General features: G+C 36.9%; 1 protein-coding gene across 2 annotated transcripts in view; it reads right to left on the bottom strand.

Annotated features, from left to right (window-relative positions):
- BLTP1 (bridge-like lipid transfer protein family member 1) overlaps positions 1 to 21,896 on the bottom strand; it is a 117,046-nt gene that overhangs the window by 50,887 nt on the left and 44,263 nt on the right. For both annotated transcript variants that reach the window (XM_059827004.1, XM_009811688.2), the window contains exons 25-44: positions 21,156 to 21,406; positions 20,460 to 20,718; positions 19,198 to 20,041; positions 18,294 to 18,364; positions 17,639 to 17,812; positions 17,194 to 17,314; positions 16,178 to 16,324; positions 15,669 to 15,796; positions 15,049 to 15,251; positions 12,875 to 13,072; positions 11,997 to 12,208; positions 11,545 to 11,696; positions 10,477 to 10,627; positions 9,170 to 9,322; positions 7,673 to 7,913; positions 6,162 to 6,310; positions 4,127 to 4,346; positions 3,060 to 3,218; positions 1,214 to 1,389; positions 496 to 671 (exon numbers count right to left, since the gene is read on the bottom strand). In XM_059827004.1, the coding sequence (XP_059682987.1) occupies positions 496 to 671; positions 1,214 to 1,389; positions 3,060 to 3,218; positions 4,127 to 4,346; positions 6,162 to 6,310; positions 7,673 to 7,913; positions 9,170 to 9,322; positions 10,477 to 10,627; positions 11,545 to 11,696; positions 11,997 to 12,208; positions 12,875 to 13,072; positions 15,049 to 15,251; positions 15,669 to 15,796; positions 16,178 to 16,324; positions 17,194 to 17,314; positions 17,639 to 17,812; positions 18,294 to 18,364; positions 19,198 to 20,041; positions 20,460 to 20,718; positions 21,156 to 21,406 (4,185 nt within the window). The remainder of the gene's footprint in view (positions 1 to 495; positions 672 to 1,213; positions 1,390 to 3,059; positions 3,219 to 4,126; positions 4,347 to 6,161; positions 6,311 to 7,672; positions 7,914 to 9,169; positions 9,323 to 10,476; positions 10,628 to 11,544; positions 11,697 to 11,996; positions 12,209 to 12,874; positions 13,073 to 15,048; positions 15,252 to 15,668; positions 15,797 to 16,177; positions 16,325 to 17,193; positions 17,315 to 17,638; positions 17,813 to 18,293; positions 18,365 to 19,197; positions 20,042 to 20,459; positions 20,719 to 21,155; positions 21,407 to 21,896) is intronic.

Below are 21,896 nucleotides of genomic sequence, written 5' to 3'. Positions count from 1 at the left end.
TTTATGTTTCTTTTATTCTTTTTACACAGTGGTGCATCTAATTTACTGAATCCAACCTTTTATTTCCCTTAGGATCTCACCTTCTTACCACAGTTCTAAATATTAAAAAAAAAAAGAACTTTCATACTGAGTGCTTTGGCATGCTTTGGGGGGGGCAGGGGGAAGATTCAGCATTTACACCAACAGTAACAACCTCATTTACAGGTTTAATTACAAAACAGCATTTAAGAGCCTCTCAAATTTCCCCCACTATTATTCCCACCAGCTCCAATTTCCAAAAGCAGCTGAGGTTTAAATACTTAAAGTTTCCAAAGCATTCCATAGGAAGGTAAAAAAAATAAATATTCTAACAGGAAGACAAACCAGAGAAGATTAAAAGAATAAAGGATTGTTCCTTATTCTATGGAAGTGCTTTGGAATTCTATGTCTTCATGTGTAAAACCTTATTTCAGTTCTTTAACCAATATATGTATTTTCAAGTACCTCACCACATACCTTCGAGCTCGTTTGCTTTTTCTTTCCTTCGCTGTATCTGAATCAACAATATCTGCTCTTAGACAGTCCAAAGTTCCTGAGAATGAAAGGTACTCTCCAAAGTACATTCTGTAGCAAAGTGGCATTGTATCCTGAGACTGAATTCCCGTGTAACTTAGAAGAGGTTTGAAAACAACCTACAAAACAAAACCCACTGATTTACTTCTTGTTGTCTACATTATTCCTATATTCTTGCTCCATCATTTATTGATCTACTATATTTACTATGTCAGTTACATAATACAGAACATTTTTACGTTTTATTGACAGTGCTGTAAACCAGAAAAGAAGGGGGATAAAAAGGAGAAGCTTTATGAACTTTTTGAGTAAAAAGATGGACTACACAGCAAGCTAGCACTGAATGCTTAGCTATGGGAGCAAGGTTTCTGCATGTTCCCCCCAGTAAAGAGTACTCTGGAGAACCAGGCTACTCTCATAAATGCTCCAATATCGTCTTTGACGTTACAAAACAATGCTCTATTAATCACCATTCATAAAGTTTGTTACGGGACACCTCAGAGGTTTCTTAAGCCTTTTGTCTTTGCATAGGAAAGCATAAGAAACATGCACAAAACCAGGATAACGTTTTCATCCTTGTGAATTTTTTTTTATTTTTTTTTAAAAGTAATAACCGGGTTTTCCCTATGGAACTCCAAATACATCAGCAAACCACCCCTACCTGTGCATCTGCTAGCTGGACAGCAGGAAACCCCTGGTTACCCTCTTCTACACCTGCAATGTCATCCTGACTGGTGCTGTGCTGTGAGTGTGTGCCATCCAGGGTGTTCTGGTCACTCGACAAAACTGTGTTGAAGTCTGAAGCAGAGGGTATTGTAGGAAGATTGGGTGCCACACCTAAAAAATAAATACCCATGGAATGCTAACACCACAGCAAATTTTAACACCACCAACTCTATGAATTCAGTAAGGTTAATTACATAGCAACACATGCCATACAGATAGAAAGTCAGAGTCCTAGTCAGGTCTATAACCTCACAGAAGTGGCATTCAGGATAAAGACACAGTGATATTGCTGAAACAGGTAATACACAGAGATAGTCCAACTCATATTTGGAAAGCACAAAAGTATTTCCTTCTTTCTGCTCTCCTTCCCAAAGCCTTTTGTCTGTATTGCATTCTATAGGGTACTTAACTCCTGTTTAAACTGAAATAGTTTATAGGCTGAGTAGCCTATACCATCAACAAAAAGCAAAGATTATCCACAGTTGCAGATACTGGCTTTTAGCTTGCACTGTGCTATAAGCTTCTGGGTTTTGTTAGTCCCAATGCAAGATCCAATAATTTGATCTCCATAGATTAGTCTCCAAATATGCTCTTCATAAAAATTACTATGGACAGCCACTTCCCTGCAGCTGCTCTATTCACAAACAATCAGACTTGCAGCACAAGGGCAGAGCAATGCTGAATCGCCTGCATCTTGAGTCTGGACTGAACTCAACCTCCATGAGACAGAGTTGCTTTGCCAAAGTAAATTAATCCTGACCCTTCAAAACTCAAGCTTACAGCACTTTTCACGGAGCCACGGCTACACAGAGAAATGGTTTGGATAGATCTGTGTCCAAGGTAAACTCACTAAGTCTTAATTTCAGGAACATGAGCTTGTGAACGAACTTATAATTTCAGTAGGAAAAAATATAGCTTTTTCTGAAAAAAAATATAAAATTTGAAAGCTATACTTCTACCCTGTGATTCCTTCTGCAGAGAAACACATTCCAGTTTACAGAGGAGCCACACCAATTAAGCACTATGTACAGCACAAAGATGTTTTGTAGGATCAGACTATTTGTTCAATATTAAAAACAAATTAAAACAACGTATTATTGCCTAAGATTAATACATTATGGTTGAAAGACTTAATAGAAGAAACATCCAAATTTAGTGTTTGTGAAAATGAAAATTAAGATATACACATTTGAAGATTATAAATGATGACAGGCTTACAAGAATAATAAATAAGCAATAAGTTGTTACATATCTGTTTCTTTAATACACTTAAGACTTTCAGTAACGTCTATTTTCTTTTCTCCATTCCCTTACACCAACTGACCACTTCCCATCCCTGAAGCTACTCTCAAAATAGATGTTTAAGTTTAGTCTCAAAATCGAACTGAGAAAAGAGCAAGGATTTCAATGCACAAAATCTTCATTACAAAACCAGCTTATGCAAATTAGATTAAAAGTAACTAACAAAATCCCAGGATCTCTGCAACTAAGGATGATTTTATGGCTTAGCTTTTTGCAGCTCCACATGGTTTTGGAAGCTACATTTACAGTTCCAAATGTAAGAAAAAGCTAAATTTTTGGAGGCAGGGTGAGTGAAATGAAAGCAACAGTTTTGCTTCAATCACATTTGCTCATTTTCCGGTTTGCTGAGAAGTCCCACAAGGACTATTTACGTCTGTTGAGCTTAACTCACTTGATCAATTACTTTCAGAAAGAATACGGTAAACACAGGAACAGCCAGCCCAGAATGATCTCTTAAATTCAGCTGTAATTAGCAATACCTGTTGGAAGACTATTGTGTCCAGATTTGGTGGCTGGACTTTCTTGTACTACACTTCCTCTGTTGCCCACAGCATTGGACATCCAGTTATAGAAACTCACAGAAGATGGTTCAGACAGCAAAGGATGTTCAGATAACATGTCTGTGGCCATAGTATTTCCTATACAGATAAATCAGAAGCTTTAGTATTTGTTGTATCAAAGTCAGCAAAAAACAGGAACACAGCATAATTTTACTAACAATACATATATACCATTACAATAAGCCTAATCCTCAAGGTTTATTCCAGTAAATTATGTGTCAAGCACAGGTGCTACCACAGAAGTTACACTATGACACTAATGGATGTTGCACTACAAGTGTCTTCGCATTTGTTCATCTCTACCATTAGAGGAAAGGAGTCTTTAAGAAACCAAAATACCTTTTTTTCTGAATAATATCTCATTCCCTGACAGCAAAGGAGAGAGGTTTTAGAGAAAATGCCATATCAAACTTATCTGTTTTTCTTTACATAAATTATAACAATGCACTCTGAACAATAATATAGAACATAAAAATTTCAATGTATGTATTTCAAACTTCTACAAAACACATTTGTTCAAAAGACCATTACTAAAAATCTACAAATTATTATACACAAACTAAGTTACTGGAACATTAGTTTTAGTCCACTTTTTCAGCTACTTACAAGGTCAAGCAAAAATGACAAATACAGAATGATAACTTCATTTCCTTATTCATTCAAAAAGACTGAAGTAATTATGTATCATACTCAAAAAGTAGTAAGGCTAAGTAAAAAGAAAATATTTTATTTATTTTGTTAGTTGTAATTTCTTTTCCCAACCTGATGTACTCGCTGTTTGCTTCTAGGAAATAGTATGGTGCAGTGATGTTTAGGAACTGCTATTAAAAATCTATTCTTACTATTATTTGGGGGGAGGAAGGGAGACAGTGGGATCTTAAACAGAAATGATAACTCACCGTGAAAATATAGTACCTTTTCTAAATCATTAAAATAAAATCAATCATCCCTTCCCGTCCCTTTAGCTTACTTATGCTACATCATACCTGTTCTTGTTAAAGAACTACTTTTAACTGCAGTTGTACTTCTTTGAGGAGTCCCTTCCAAAAGATTATGCAGGCTAGGAAAACTCCCAGTAAGATAGCTGAGCAGACTCTCTTTTCTTGGACTTTCTTTGACTGCCATTCCAGAACGGCCAACGTGCACCGGTGAATCTGTAGCTGTGTCTCCGCTAGTGTAACTTAAGGAATGATATGGATGTATACCCTTGTGGAGAAAACAAAGAAACTAATGAAGTACTGCGTAAACTGCAAAAAGGAAGCTACATTTGGTCTGAACATAAGATCGGAACACAGTAACCACAAAATTCTCATTCCTGCAAGCTTTTGGACGAGTAGTACTTCATTTGGGGGAGGTCATACGGCATACAGGTATTGTGCATAAAGGTGCTATTGAATTCTGAAGTATTAAAATAATTTTATGTGTAAAAACAGTTTAAAAAGCCAAACAACTGATAAATGGAACTGCAGATGTGTAGAATTCACCTAAAGCAAGTTTGCAGAAGGAACAGTACATACCACTGAATATAAGCCTCATTTGTATTTGGTCTTCATCTGAAGATCAAACCCCTTCCATCCCTAGTATAATGGTAAGTGCATCCTCCGGGGAAGGTGAAGGACAGAAGCTGGGGACTTCTGGCAGCAAGAGGAAGGCTCTTGGTCCACCTAAAGGCTTCAAACTGTGAAAGAGGTTCTCTGCCCTCAAAATTGAAGAAGAGCCAGATGTGCTTTCAAGGAAAGCATCTGGGCCACTTAACCCTAAACCATGCAAGACCACCAGGAGGGAGCAGTAAGTGATAGCAGCAGGCGACTATCTGCTACAGGGGACAAATGCACCAGTATATGCTGGGGTCTGACCAGCTGGAAAACAGCTTTGCAGAAAAGGACCTGGGGGTCCTGGTGGACACCAAGCTGAACACAAGGCAGCAGTGTGCCCATGCCGGGCTGTCCAGCCTGGGCTGCATTAGACAGCAAGCTGCCAGCAAGTTGAGGGAGATGATCCTACCCCCCTACTCAGCACTGCTGAGGTCACACCTGGAGTATTGTGTCCAGTTATGGGCTCTCCAGTACAAGAGAGAAATACTGGAGAGATTCCAACAAAGGGCCGCTAAAATGATTAAGGAACCAGAGCATCTCTCGTATGAGGAAAGGCTGAGAGAGGTGGGACTGTTCAGCCTAGGGAAGAGAGGGCTCGGGGCGGGATCTTCTTAATGTATGTAAATACTTGAAGGGAGGATGCAAAGACGATGGAGCCCTAACCCTGGGGATGTTCAAAAGCCATCTGGACATAACCCTGAGCAACTGGCTCTAGGTGGCCCTGCTTGAGCAGGGGGTTGGACAAGATGACCTACAGAGGTCCCTTCCAACCTCAATCATTCTGTGAAAAAACACAGCTGAGAAGGAATCAGTACAAGCCACCAAGCTGCCTAACACACATACAGAAGACAACAAATGACTTAAAAAAAAAAAGGCACCACCAAAAACCCCCCCAAACGAAAAAAACCAAAACCAACAGACAAAACCAAACACAACACTGAAAACCCCATAAGCATTCACAAACTCTTTCTGTTCAGAAAGTAGAGATAAAAATAAAATCTTGCAATTTTCTGTACAATTTATGGAATAAAAAAAAAACACACTAATTTTAATACAAGTTATTGGAGTGCTTTGTCAATCTTGTATTTTGTATAATGATAGTTAAATCCTCATTTCTGCTTCCATAAATAGATTAAAAGCCAAAAAAGTTCACGTACATCCTTAAATGATGCACATATCTATTGTTTTTAAGCATGGCTCTGAAGTCACCTGGCAAGAAAAACAATAAACAGATGTAGAATATAGACCAACTGATTGAGCATCACTTTTATAAGGTAAAGACCATACCTTCCACGTGTTACAGTTACAGGTAGTTATAGTTAGTTACTTTTTAGACAAGCATTTATTAATGTGCAGTCTACAGAATTGCTTCTGAACAAGCCAGCTAAAAACCACTTTCCCCTCGTGCATGGCGCTAAAAACTTACCTTTATTTTCAGAACAGAATCACTGTGAGTGTGAGTCTTGGATAATTTCCTCATGATCTCAGCACCAGTTACAGGCCCAGAAGAGCCACCAGCAGGCGGAGGGCGATTCGCTGTTCCTTCTAGGAGCATCGTGTGCTCACTGACAGTAGCTGGAACCAAGCAAATAATTTTTCTCATTTTTATATATATGGGGAAACAAGATTATCTATTATTAGGTACATTTATTTACAGGCAGTCATGAACTTCCAAATTCTGACACACACCTACACACAGCTGCCTAGGGAATTCAAGGGAATTTTAAGACGAATAAGAAAACCTCAGACATGGCCCTACTGAGTTTTCTTTAATAATCCAAGTACAAATCTTTTTGTCCTTCTGATGTCATACAACTGTTGCTCTGTGCTACAGATCAAAAGGAATTTGCCAAATTTAACTTTCTTTTGCTGACTCTGGCATGGCTGATCATTTTTTGAATTAAGATGCTTACATTTGTATGAATTCCATCTGTAAGTAAATCTACATAAGGCAGCAAAATTGGCACTTCCAAAATTCTTGGTGAAAAATAGAAGAATATACACAGGGCAAAAAAAATTAAAATACTTCACTGGTTCTAATAGTCTGTTTCTGCTCAACCAAAGCAGGTATTTTAGAGGAGGGGGCAAAAATTTCCATCATACTGTATGATTACATACAAGTTTCACACACAAACATCTTTGGTTTTGCTGTCTTTAAGCTGGTAACTGCTGCCTGGCTTTTAACCAAAAGCAGATTCTCCTCCTGATTTTTTAAAATTATTTTTTCTTCTATGTTACATAATTCTCACTTGAAAAAAGACAAACATAAACACTGTATTTCTGAGAACAGTAACACTGTATATAGATGCTACAAACACAAAAAAAACTAAGTCAACCCAAGACAGCAAAAGAGTGCGCCAACAACACATATCTAATTATGCCCTTCCTTTCTGTGATTCTTACTTAAGTCAGCTCTATATCAAACACAAAGCTGAATCAGTAGCTTATGTTAAATTGTAAGCTGGCAACAGAAGTCTACCACATATGAAGTAGTAAAAATGAGGAAAAAAATTTTTATGAAAATATGTCTTCACAGAGAACAAGTAAGAAGGTAGGTTTGAAGCTATACTGGGAGAATTCATAGAATTGTACTTTCTTAACTAAGGTCAGAAGCTGCACAACAAAATCCTATTTGCAAGCCAGCAAATAATTAAGTTGATGTATTTTGCGCACAAGACAGAGTATGTGAAGAAAGAGTAGAAGCCTTAAGTCTCCTGCTTTGTTTTTCCCCAAGCAAGTACGAATTATTGTAATACTATAATTATAATTGTCAGCAGCTGTTTCAGTATGATGATGATTCTAAAAAAGCAGCTTGATGATTCTAAAAAAGAAGAATATTATGTATTCAAGCATTAAAACTAAAAAAAGATATAAATGCTCTGAGAGGAGCTACTTGTCCTTAGGAATTTTTATGGAGACAGAAGAACACACAAATACCTGCATCAAATTCAAACTCTGCTCCATCAGCACTTGTGTCACTCTGAAGACCCCCTCCGTTGTCTAATCCAAGTCCATCCTCATGCTCGTGGCAGGCATTTGGCTGCAACTTCACTGGCTGAGCTGGTCTGTGTAAGCTGACTCCTTTGAAAGCTGGGGTCACCACAATGAACTTCATCCACTGCCTTGCTAAGGCAACTAGGCCTTTCTTTAAGGTTACTAAGGCAGGAAGGCCATCACTCTTACAAAAAGAAAACCAAAAATTAAAAATGCCTATCACAGCATTTTAAAGTAAAGCAGGGGGGAAAAAAAAAAAGTCAGAACTCCCCTGAATCTTTGTGCTCAAGAGGCTTATGACAGAAACATGCTGGCACCACACAACGTCCACTCAGATATAAGAAACCACGCTACTAACAGATAAAAATTATAGCTTCACTGAACACAGTGAATACATTCATTTACATGACCTGAGGATCTAGCTCAAGGGGCCAAAAATAAACAACAGGAAACAGGTTTATTATATATGAAACTAGAAGTAATTATAAGGCTCTGAACTATGGACCAAATTCACTACAGCACTAGACTGACTGTAGAAACAGAACTGAAATTAAAAAGATGAGGGGTTTTTCCAGTGTTGGTAAGCAGTATTTTAAAAACATGAATTTGAGGCAAAAAAATAGATTGTTTTCATTACATCACTGAATGGTGCTAAAGAAAAAAAAAAGCTTCTTATTTTGACCACAAATCAAGCAGTGCTATTTCTGCCACAAATTGTGCTATTTCTGATCCCTGGGCTCTCAGCTGAGTATGTTGAAAAACGCAGTGTTTAAATCTGACAGCCGGGGAATTGGATTACGAAAATGACACAAAATCAGGAACGAACACTCCTCCTTATGCCTAATATGTTTGTTGCAACAATTATTTACCACTACAATCTAGACATTTACATTCTAAAGGCACCAAGAAAAAGATGAGATTCTTAAGCCTTGAAGTTTCTACAATTCTAACTCTTTTCTTAAACAGCCTGCATTATCCAAGTATGTCTAAAAGATAAGAAAACTAGTTCTGAAGGAGAGAATTTGGAATAAGCTAAGCAGTGCATATACTTGCCTTAATAATTGAGATTTATTCAATTTTAAAATTACAGATGCAAATTTTTACTACTTTGCTGTTATCTTTAAGAAAAATGAAATGTGATAGAAAGGCCACTAATAATTTTAAAGACATCCCTTTTTTGTTTATGATTTCTCATGTATTTACTAATAAAATAGCGCAATAAAAATTATGCATATTCACAGGTCACAACAAAAACAGCAGATCTGAAAGAAAATGAAATGAGAGAAGCCCTATCTACTTACCAATTTAAAGATATATGTGAGTTTGTGTTACGTTTTCTTTCTTTAACTTTCCTTAAACTGTTACCTAATTTAAGACATTAGAATTGGTACATTTAAAACTAACACATTGAGTTATTTCCATTTTTACAGGGTAACTCACCATGGTGGCGTCCTCAATAATGGAGTAATTTGCTTGATGAAGGTAATGGTGCAATATATTACACAGTAAACAAGAAGGATTTTCTTGCAAGAAACGAGCCACTTTGGTAAGCCTGTTGTACTTGCTTCTCAGAGGAAAGTGCACACTTTTGTTCTAGATTAAAATGTAACCATTTTTCACATATGAACATACTTTCAAACAGAACACATGCATGAACTACAAGATTTCACCTATGGTATCACCAACTTCTAACCCCATTTTGAACTTCTGCAACAAAGATTTGCCACATGGATATCTACCTTATGTTTAAATAGCGGTATGTGAAAAATCATACTTGATGTTTGGTTTTTTATATGACATAATAAAACAGAAGGCTGGATTCAAATCACAGACTTTGTAAAGTTACCTCTGGACTAGCAGACATATATGCACAGCTAGCTGAGATTTTCAAAGAAACTGTTTATTCCTAGATAAAGAAAAACGAGGTACTTATCTAATTTGGTTTAATGCTAGAAAAATGGTAGGAAAAGAAGGAGGAAGGGGGGTAACAATAAGAGACTGCTGAGGAGGATGATTTTTGGGTACAGCAGAGAGCTAGCCTGACAGCAAGCTCTCAATCTTACAATGCCAGACAGGATCTCAACAACAGGTATCACCTCAAAATCGTCCCACTAGATGGTGCCAGGTAAACAAAGAGCAGAAAGCTGCCTACACACAAGCAAGCTCTTTAGCAGATCACAGTACCACCCAATTTGTCCCAAAAGCTCTACTAATCCCAGTTTTCAACCAAAAATTTGCCTACTTTGCATTTCTTGCTAGAATGTTTCACCCTCACTAAGCTTGCCCTCCCTTCCTCTAACAAGCAGGTCCAATAAACACAATGATTCAATACACTGCAGGAGCACAGAAATTCACATTTTATCCTGAAAGATACCCTGAGTATTTCATAATTCAACGTACTTTCATATTTCATAAAATATACCAGACACTACAGCCATATTTCTTAGTCCTCCCTTTCAAAAGGCAGAATCTCCAGTTATTTTCCCTGGAGATGCATTCCTGTAAGAAACGCAAGAGTTCCTCACTAGTAACAGCTGATTTTTTTTTTTCCACTGAAATTTTTCCACTGAAAAGATTCTGTACAAAAAGCACAGGTAGTGAGTTCTTGTGACCAATTCTGGAAGTAAAGGCTCAGAAGAGGTGCTATAAGTTTGTCAGTGAAAATATCCAGAAGCCCAAACAAATATATATTACATATTACACTGCTCTGTTCCGATATGCCTACTGATTTTGTAAAGGTAATTTACCTCTAAAGCTTCTGTCATAATGCAACCCATAACAGCACAGATTCGGAGGGTTCCTTCAGTTTCTAGTTTATTTAGTGATGATTTCACTTGATCAATGGGAACAAGCCAAGCACCAACGGCAGGCGTTGCAGTACTCAGGAGGTTCAGCTGCCTATTGAGGAAAAAAAAGAAAGAATTAAGTATTCATGTTCCACAGTAGCAATTAGCAAGACTTTCTAATGCTATTATGAATTACATTCAAATAGGTGGAATATGACAGAACAATGTTACAAAGTAAAAAACACAGACTTATTGCCCAGAAAATGAAAATTGGCAAAAAGTACCTAAGGCAGGTTTTGTTTTACTCACTTACACACTCATGATTCCATCCACTCCTGCTACCACTATTCCCTCCTTTTCCCATTTGTATTCCCTACTGAAATCATACAGATTGACATTCTCGTCTCTGACTGAATCCCACATTAACTGTTACAAAATAAGTCATGAAGGATTTTTGTTGAAGGGCTGAGGAAAGAACATTAGGAAAAACACAAAGAGCGTTTTCTAATTTATAGCTATATACTGAGTTTAAACTACTGACAGATAAGAATATTTGGCTTGTTCTACAAACACAGTATGAAAAACTATCTTAGAAAGATTTATCTTGAACTTTATAGTGCAATGGCAGTAAGATCACGGGTTAAGCATCAGGTTGAATACCAAAAGCATTGAGTGGTTCTCTTCTCTAAGATCTCTCCTACTCAAAACAAATACTCCCCGCCCCCACCTTTCTCCTTCATACGTTTCAGTCTCACTGGAAGTTTTTTGTTCGTTTTGGGGGGTTTTTTTTAAATCTTTGTCTTCTTTTAATCATATCTAACTAAAAATTTTCTAGCAACACTTGCATATAAATTATGACAATTAAAAAAATGAAGCAAGAGTTAGTGTGATATATGTAAAATCCAAAATTTTGATTTCCAGAGAAGCTTCAAAAATTATTGAAATTACAATCAGAAACTACCAAATACAGCTGCAATTTAACAAGGCAGAACTGTCATTTTCTTTCTTTTAAAACAGGTAAAATGATACCTTGAAAATATATGGGCTGGAGAGCGCACATTGGTAGGGGCTGCAAAACTAAACCAAATTTCTTTGATTGTTAGCTTCATGCTGCAAGAGTCAGGGGGAGGAGGCATCAAGGGTATATCTTTTTTCAGATCATCAGATTCAACCCCTTCATCCTTCAAAAAGGAAACAAAGTCAAAAGTGAAATTGTTTTCCAAAATAATTACGCTGAAAGGCACTAATATACCCTACTGTGCACTGTCCGTAAGAAATAGTTTCATATGCATTTAGGTAACTCTCACAAGACTATCAAGAGACCTTGCAGAAAGCTGGAAGTTCACTGTGCAAGCAGACAGTACGAATTCAGTTGGCACAACAAGACATCTGTTAAATTGTCAATTTCTTATCAGGAATATTAATCACTTTCAAAAAAAAAACAACCCAAGACCAATCATTTCTACATAGTGTGCACATACCTGCTCATCTGAAACTGAATTTCCATTAATATCTGAAGAGGGACTTATTCTATCACAAGGAAGGTTATCGTCAGACACATCAGTATTATAACCACTACCAGTTGGAGAATCTGAAGAGTTATTTGATGCAAGCAATCCACCTCTCTCTGTATCTCTTGATTTACCCATGACTCCAAACGTGTTATACAATACTGCTCCAGATTGTCTTCCTCCTATAAAAACACACACACCAAGACTGTAAATGTTTGCCATGCATGAACTTCTGTAAGTTATGTCCCACTGAAAAGATATGCACTTGAGAGGAGAAATACATATGATTTTGGTTAAACAAGGTGCATTACCATTTTACAGAACAATTTATCACTACAATTTTTATACAATTTAACAGCTAGTTGTAGAGCTTCTGATAGTTTGTTCCAAGTAGATGAAGAGTACTCACATGAAGACTGTTTTTAAAGACTATTCCCTGAAAACAATAACTTGGATGACAGAAAATACATATACACTTGGGTTTTTTTTTCCTTTTTCACACAAAGCAAAACTCTGGCCCTACAGACATTTACCGTGGGTAGGACTGCAGAGTCATTTAAGTGATCGGTGAAAGCATCAATTTCTACCTTCACTTTAAGTTCAGAAACTGCTGAAACTGGTTTATAGAGAATCATTTCATATACTGTTATAAATGGTATTGATTACTAAAAGTTCCTTTACTGTATAATCTACTACGTGATATAATTTATTTACAACAGACATGTACTATTTAGTATCACCTATATTCAGCAATTTCTAATGACATAATTGCTCAACTAGAAGACCTAACAACAGAATTGTTAGCAGTTTCATAAAGCAAAATAATATAAAGCCTACGTAAGCCTTACCTTTGATAGTTAAATTTTCAATTCCACACTCGAACATTATCCAACCCCACTTCTCTTGACTAGGACCAATTCGAGTTACATCTGGAACAGCTTGTTGATCTGTTTCATCCACAAAAGCAAACTCATCCAACTCTTCCAAAGTAAAAAGAACTTTTGATTTCCCGAAAGGAATAGCTGTTATTGCACAAGTTCCAATATCTGTGAAAACAAACATATTTACCACTTTGTTACAAAATGAAAAAAAACTTTACATCTTCAAATAGCACTCTGAAATTTGCAGTGTTTTGGAAGTGTTGCCCCTTTAGCATTCCTCAAACTGGGGCAAGGGATAAAAAAAAAAAATTGAAGTACAAGCAAGAAAAAAAGCAGCATAGTTTACAAAGTCTAAAAACCTTCCTCCTGGTATGTTAATATGGGCAGGGTAATTTTTAAGTTCAGAAAAACAAGGACCGAGCAACACAAAGTTAAAGCTTCGAGACATTCCCAATCCTAACACATCTGCCGCCTTCATCTTTTTGTGGAGTCATGGTTCCAAAGACATGTGTAAAAACAAGCTCTTCAGATTTTTATCTCAGAGTGGCATTGGCCTGAAATTACCTTACCAAAAAAAACCCATTCCTAATAAATACTAAAGTTTAGTAGCAACAAATGACAGCGATACTGACAGTGTTCTTGGGTAATATGTTTTAGTAGAAACACATTTGGTATTAACTATAGCATACTTGAAGTATATTTAGAAATAAAGTTCTTATTTTAATTCAAAGACTGCTTCTTGGTTGGAATCATGTCGATGTCTGTGTTGGGAGGATGTAAAGCACTAAGTCTCACTGATTCCTAAGAAAATAGAGACTCAAGCAGTTTTTAATTCATTATGATCTTTGCTGTCTAAGATCCAGGAGAGTACTATGCCACCTTGATTTCTTTGATGTTAGGATGCAGCTTAAATATAAATCCTTCCTTCTAGTGACATTTCTGAAGGAACATTTTAAATAATTTTATACCTATTGCCTCCTAACTCCCACACAGAGCTAAATGTCAAATATCTGGGGAAAAGAACCACACTGAGTCAATTTATATCCCTTCCAATCCTCACTCTCTGCCCTCAACTTATAACTGCAATCACTTTCGAAATATATGTGAAATGCTAAGATCCCTAGAAAGACATTTCTCAAAACTTTTAAACAGAAGATGATGAGTTTTCTTGGTTAGAATTCCAAAATTACTTGGCCTTCTTGAATGTCTGTCTACAGCGTACTGAACACAGAACACTACTGCTAAGATTCTACCCATAAGTAAAAATGGAGTTAACCATTTTAATGTTCTCTTATCACTTTTGTTTTCCTCCAATTTCCTTTGCTCACTCATCTTTGCACAGCTGTGGTTTTTTGGGGTTTTTTTTTTGTTTGTTTGCTTATTGTGTGGTTTTTAATCATACTTGTTTCACAGAGCACTTCCTCATGTCCTAAAGATTCCTATTCTTTACGGGACAGAGTAAAATACAGCACTAACTAGTATAGATTACATCAAAATTGAATCAGTTTTAACAAAAACTGCTTCTACTTTTGGTCATCTTTTCCAGGATCAGGAGTTACAGCAGGTGGATTTAATTCAGAGCCTCTTAAAGGAATTTCCTTAGCACAAACAAGAAGGAAAACAATTGGGTAGATCTCCTTTCCAGTTTTACAGTCACTGTAGTTAAAAATCTACAGCTTGTCATGCTGAAATTGCCAGTACAACAGGCACATTATACCTATCTTGAAATTATTAGAAAGTAGTAAGAAAGCAAATAAGCATAATCCATTCCCAGCATCAGGTGACAAAAAATGGTAGCTGAAAAGAGATCAATTGGGAGGAAGGAACCCAGGCCTGAAATTTTACCAGTGCATGTCAATATTTACAATGCAACCCCATCTGCCACACAAACTGCTTAGAAGCTCATCTTGATAGTTTTCACTCTGCCTACATTTAAATCTAGCACTTCAGTAGAATCATGGAAAATAATTCAGAGTAACTATCCTAAACTTGTTTTTAGAGTATCTGCAAAATCTCCAGGTTCAAGTGCCTTTTTATCTGTGTTGATAAGAAACCCCACAACCAAACTACAAGATCAAAGTCAACTATAACCACTTGCTTCTATGAAAACTGACACTTCCACAATTCAAAAATAGGCTTACCTGTTGTATCAAGGCCTCTAAGTTGTCCATGAACACGATGGATGTTCAATTTAGCAGCAATTTCCTTTCCTTTTTCTGCTCCCGAATTGGATCTCAGCGAGCCAGAAGACTGGGGCTGCATTTTACTGGTTTGGATATAACGATCAAATGTGACAGAATTCCTCCCAGTTTCTGCATTGTTTGAAGTCTCCTCGACTATACCCCTTTGAACATAAGGAAATCTCAGACATATTTCATTTGATTATTTTTGTTTAAAATTTTAAATGACATTGGTATAGCAGTGTTAAAAAGAATTCTTTGTAAGATAGCAGATACATACGCTTTGGTAGAAAAATACTGAAAAATTTAATTTTATCCTGCATGACATATAAGCAAGAAAGAGTTAAAACTGAAGTTGCAAAATTATTCCATAAAGGAGCCTCCACTTATTAAAAGAAACTGCAATTCTAATTAGATATTAGATGTTAATTTATAAAACACAGAAGACACATTTTATAGCTTAACTTAGTCTTGACAACTTTTTCAAATACTCTTCAGAACTGCAAAAAATTGGCATCACTCTAAGACTTTTGACTAACTTAACAAGGAAGAGCCACGAATAGTGATACTGTTATTCTTACCTATTCATACGAACTTGCGTGGCAATTCTATCAAAACACAAAGCTACCAATGAAACATGAGTCACGGTTTTGCCAGAAGAAACTCCTGGGGATTCATCAACAGATGCTTGTAGTAAACACAGGTTCACCTGTAAGTAAAATTCCCCAGCAGAATAAAGAACTTCAGAAAGACATGTTACATTAAGTATACATCACTACTTTCTGATACAATCTTGTGTTATACTTCTCAATAAAATGAAAAAATAGAAGATAAAACCATCACACCAGAAGATGTAAAAACATAATTTAAAGACACAGCAGTCAGTTATCCCTGTGGTGGTTGTTATTTAACTTGCACACCTACCATAATAAAATTGAGCAGCTCCAAAACAGTCTATCCTGTTCAAAACATTAGTTATCTAGCACAAATACATAGCTTCACTTAAGCTTTTGGGGAACTAATAGGGATGCAAAATAAGGGTAATCTGTGAGGCATATGTCTACTAATAAGCTAAACAAAAAGTTGTTACCTTTGGTACAGTAACGTTGGCCTGAAGACCTTTAATTGTCACATTATCTTGCTTAAGTGAGAGATTGGTCTGTGCTGGTCCCTGGTTTGTTGTTCCTGTAGTGGTAGTGTCTATTTTTGTTCCTCTAATATCCTGCTTTGAAGACAACTTGGAGGGGGGAAAAAACCAATTTATTCTCACTGAAACTCAGAGCTGCTAAGCTAAAAAGTAACAGAATGATTTATTAGCACTGAAGTAGCAAGAGATTCTGACTTCATTTAAAGCAAAATACCATGATTTCTAAAACAAGGACTGGAGCACTTATAGATACAGTAGGTTTAGATTCATATGGGTAGCAACACCATCCTGCAATAAACTTTCTAATGACCAGATTCCAGCTGAAAGTTTGAGTTCTACATATGTAAGTTATACAGAATAACTTATTATGAAGTAAATAATTAGTGTCCATTACACTGTGAAGTCTAAGAAATCATACAATATAGATATGGTTGTTAACTTGGACAGAAAGAACTCCTGTAGAACTACCATACAATTCTTTTCAAGCGAAATTAATTTTTTAAGGTATCAGATGAACTGCAAAGAAAACACACACACTTTCACAACTCAGTTTGAACTTTCCTGTACCTCACAGAGACTATCTCCCTAACTACTGTAAAATAATAAATGATGTGTTGCTGAGACGAATATAATATATATCGGTTACAGTAATTTCTAAGCACAGAAGGTATGATCTCATGCCAATTATTGTAGCTACTGACTAGACTGTCCAAATTAGAAAAACTTCACTTCAGTCCTGTAGGAGAGATTTCTGGGCACTGAAAGACAGTATATAACAGTTTATTATACAAATGCACATACATTAGGCACAAGATAAAAATAAATATGTATTCTAAATTAATATAGCCTTTAGCTACTATATCTCAAAACACTGAATTCACTTAAAACTTTTTCGTCGTAAAATACAGAAAAGAATATTCTTTCAAATCTTTGTGCATTCTTGTTGTTCTTTTTCTTACATTCTCTGAGAAGCTTGTTTTGCTGTTCTGTACAGCATCTCGAAGTACTTTGCAGTGCAGATCATCAACAATTGCTGCTGGGTGTCGAGAGCTAGCACAATGCACCATTGCTTCTATATACCTGTGAGGGGAAACAAGCCCACAACAGACCATTTAAACTTCCAGTTTCACATAACACACCATCAATAATGTTTACTTAACACTACAGAGAGAAAAATTAAGCACTGACATTCATAAAAGGCACTTCCCAAGTCAGCATAATATTCTTCTAGCTTCTTCATGGGAAATGCGGAATTACATTCACTGGGTACAAAGTCCTACTGTTCCATTAGTCACGTTATTCAATCCTTTTAAGCTAAACCTTTGCTGAACGAAACACCTTTGATTTTAAACAATTTTTAGCATAATCAATTAACACTGCAGTAATAAAAGTAAAATTAATTACCTATCCAGTGCCTCTGCTACAAGAGGAGTCAGAACTACATCTACAGTTCCTTTTACTTCTACTATTGCCGTTGTCCGTGTCTGGAAGACAGGGTGATCCAGTGTCCATTCTTCTGTTATTGTTTCATCATCTGTATTTTCTGCAGACTTCTTCTCCAAAGGAGTATAAGGAGTACTAAACAAGTCAAATACATATTAATAATCTAGGTTTGTAAAAGAAATACAAGAGTGACCTGGTATCACTTTAATTCTTCATAAAATACATATAATGGCAGGCTTCTTCTACCGCATAGCTTGGAAAGCATACAAATACAATCCCAGGGCAAGGCCCTTCCCTAGATTGAAGTTCAGCTTTTGGCAATGCGATGGACACTTGCCATAAGCACCTCCCAAATCAATTTAAATTAAGTTGCAATTCATCATCTTGAAAATGTACAAGTGAAATGATTTAATGCTTTCATGGTGTACTTTCTTTTTGACCAAAACCAAACATTCTATGGGAGAATATTCTGTTCTAAAATAGATCTGTACTGAAAACTACTGCTACAAATCAAATTTTGGAAGGGCTAGCAAGAGACAAAAATATTTAACAAGAGTATCAGGAAAATCCTGCTATTAAAAAATACGCTAATAATGTTATGCGGTATTCAACTTACTTAGATGTTGATCCTGTAAGCTGCATGCCTCTGTCCAGTAATGAATTAGCTGTGAGACCCTGTTTAACAATCTAAGATAAAAGTGCAAAGAAATGTATTACATTCCTTCTATGTATGGAAAAAATACCCATGGAATCTTCAAATGAATATTCTCCTTTTAGTTTTTTTCTTAGAAGAATCCCTTATATGCAGATTCTCCTAGGTTTATTTTTTTTAAATGATTGGAGAGATTAGATTACAAAGTGTTTACATAGATAAATAGTGACTAATTGCTTTAAAAAAAGACCCCAGATACTAATCTATGAAAGGCTTGCATGAACACAAAGCTTTTGCTGCAAAGTGATAACAAATTAAATTCTAGACCTTAGACACCTATTTTCTATCAAGTCATTTCCATTATTTTTCATGTATTTCATTTCAGCTCTTTCCTTAAGCATGTATGCTCATATCACATACATGATGAGGAAAAAAGCCCAAACATTTACAAAAATCATTTGCTAAATCTATCAGTTTCAACTTTACATTGAAGTAAAGCATTTACAGCCTAGATTATACTTTCAGTATTAAACGTACTGCTACTGAAGTTCTGTGAAACATGTATTTTAAATGAAACTCACATAAATATCTTTCAGCTGCATATCACTCAACAGGCAGCATTTTAAATGCAATAATGACAATTCAGAACACACAATCTCATCCACAGAATTCTAACTCCATCTTTTCTTCTCCACAACCTCCCAGCCACACAGCCCATAATCTGAAGTCAGAAATCCAAGGTATTCCTCAACTAAAAGCAAAGACGTTTCAAGTTTCTCATAGCTTTAGTTACACAACAGGTGTACTAAGCAATTTAACTTGTTTTGAATTCTTATTCCTTTCCTCCTCCTTCCTCCACCTTCCATACCTTAAAAGTTGGGACAGAAAGTTGCTCAAATGATGACGAACTTTCTTCACTCGTTGGCGTGTCAAGGTCTAAAGGGCGATGTAATGAGGATTTTGAAGTTCTTTTGTTAGTTGGATGCTTTACCGACCAGTTGATCACCTGGAACTGTGTAAGGTAATTTTGGTAACATGCCATTACAGGCTGCTGGGAAGTTACTTGCTCACTTTCCACAGTTTTCTCAGATTCCATGACATACATGTTCTCAACATGCTCATCCTCTCCTCCCAGAGCCGAAACAAATGAAGCCTGTGAAGGATGAGTCTTAATTGGCAACATTTTAACATCTTGACTAATTTCTCCATGGATTGTGCTTGTTAAGGGCCCTTCCACACTGTGATAAATAGACCCTCTACTATATTCAGTTTTCTGAGCTTGCTTTTTTCTCTTCTTCCTCCCGGGATAGGTTCCTGGACCTTCATCACTACTTATTGGCTCAAACTCTTCTGCTGCAGAAAAATAAGCTTCGCTATCAGCCATTGACATACTGGAATCCATTGAGCGATACTGGTGAAATGAGTTTGAATCTGCAGATGGAGTATACGGAAAAGAACCAAAGCTCCTCCTCTGCTTTGGGGAGTCCAAGACATTCTCATCACTGCGAGACACATCGCTGCTGAACTGCACGCCAACTGGAACGGGCTGCTTGTCTCCGTAGAAGGCTGCCGTGAGGCTCTTGGTGCTCCCGAGCCGGGTGGAGCACACAGATGCTTGCCGTTTCAGTGGAGACCTCAGAGGAGACTGACCAACAGGCCTTTCCTGGTTGCCAGGGGATGCAGGGCTGCCCTCTGCACCCTCAACTGCAACACTGGAAACAAAAGTAAAGGTTAATTTGCTTATTTTATTATTAATGCTTCTCTTTTTACATCATAGGAGCTGTAAAATGCTTCAGTGATTCAATGACTTTCTATTAGCATAGCAATTATTTTCATAACGCTGATTACTTATTAAATTCTGCCACTTGTTAATCCACTTGTCTACGTATAGAAGATGTAAAAACGAACAGTAATGGCAAGTGCTGTTGTCTTACATGCTGGATTTTCTACCCAGATCAGGTAATCATTGCCTATTAGGGATCCAAATTTGCATTCAAACCAGGAAATACATTTCAGCAGTACCATTTGAAAATATCCAACACTTTACAAATTGCTAAATATAAGGGGTTTTTTCTGTCATAATGTGTTCAGGAGTCGAATTATACTTCTGCCTGGACAGAAAGTACTAACCTTCCATGACCATCTTCCCTTTTTGCACCAGACAAGAACTCCTTCTGTCCCAAGTGATCCTCAGTAGTTGACGATGGGCTGTCCTTCTCACCTGCAAGCAAGGGGAGTGCAGCACTAGAACTGCTCGTTTCCTCCGAAGACGATGAGGAGCTATGGGAGCGCAATGGCACTTGTAGGCTTAGATGTTGTGCTTTTCTTTCTATTTCTATACCCATAGATCTGCAATCCCAATCTTTTCGTTTTACACCATTTGCTTTACCTAGGATCAGAAACAGAAAAATTGAACATCTGCTAGAACAACTGCAATGGTCTCTTCCCTGCCCACTGAAATAACAATCTTTATCAAATAAAAGCCGTAGTTTTGAAACGCATACACATACTAGCATGTTGTACTAACAAAAATGAATGAAGTCATAGCAGCAAAACATCAAGTTGTCTTGGTAGACTGCTTTCTGTATAACAGACGCAAGCCAAAAAACTTCTTTTTCTCAGAAATTCAGCATATGAAAGCTTGCTCACTACTATGAAGCTACTGTCTGCTCTCAGAAGGGCCCATGCCACTACAAGACCTCTTGCACAAAAGCGCAACAAGTACTACTCATTAACCAGAATCGGAAAGACTATAAATACTAACGTACAGTTGAGAAGTTACACTTTTGAGCAAAATAGAGTAAAATTACAGAACAATGTACTCACCATCTAAAATTTTCGGAATCTCCTTAGTAATTATCCATTCTCCTGGCTGCAGTAAAGACTGCCCATAAAACATATCAGATTCTGCACTCGTACTCGAGAAAGCAGAGCTGCTTGAAGGTGTCAGTTCCTCAAGTTTGAAAAAATCTAGTCCTGTTAACGTGCCACCGAAGAATCTACAACCACCAAGACAGCCACACTTGTTCTTGCTTCTTTTATTCCTCAAATTATCATCAGGCCACAAAAACCACAATCTATACAAAGGCAGAAAGACAGAAAGCAAAACAAAAACATGACCACATCAGTCTTAGTACATTTAAATTCAGTGAAAACAAGATTACAAGATAGCCCTCTCTTATATGTGAGCTCCTATTTCACCCACCATGAAATGAATAAATAAGATTTTTATCTGAAACACAGATGTCAGACATAAAATGAAGGATTAGCTCCAGAAAGGGGCAAATGACAAATGTATATGCAGTGCAGTGCTCAGGCACAGATTATGTTCACCTGCCACAATACACACTAATAGTAGCAACTAAATACACACTAATATTAGCAACCCTTCCTCTCAGTACAGAGGCAAGCACTGCAAACACACTCCACACTAGTGTACGTTCCTTGTGCCAGAGGCAACTGCTCTTTGGCGGGGGGACACACAAATCACAGTTACACCAAGCATCTTATTCACAGCTGTTCATCAACTTGCTCAGGACTCTTTACGGCTTGTTTTCAGTCCAGCCT

This window comes from Gavia stellata, chromosome 19, assembly GCF_030936135.1.
Source record: "Gavia stellata isolate bGavSte3 chromosome 19, bGavSte3.hap2, whole genome shotgun sequence".
In the NCBI taxonomy this organism is placed as follows: domain Eukaryota; kingdom Metazoa; phylum Chordata; class Aves; order Gaviiformes; family Gaviidae; genus Gavia; species Gavia stellata.
Note: the sequence above shows the minus strand (reverse complement) of the source record. Positions and strands in the feature narration are given on the sequence as shown.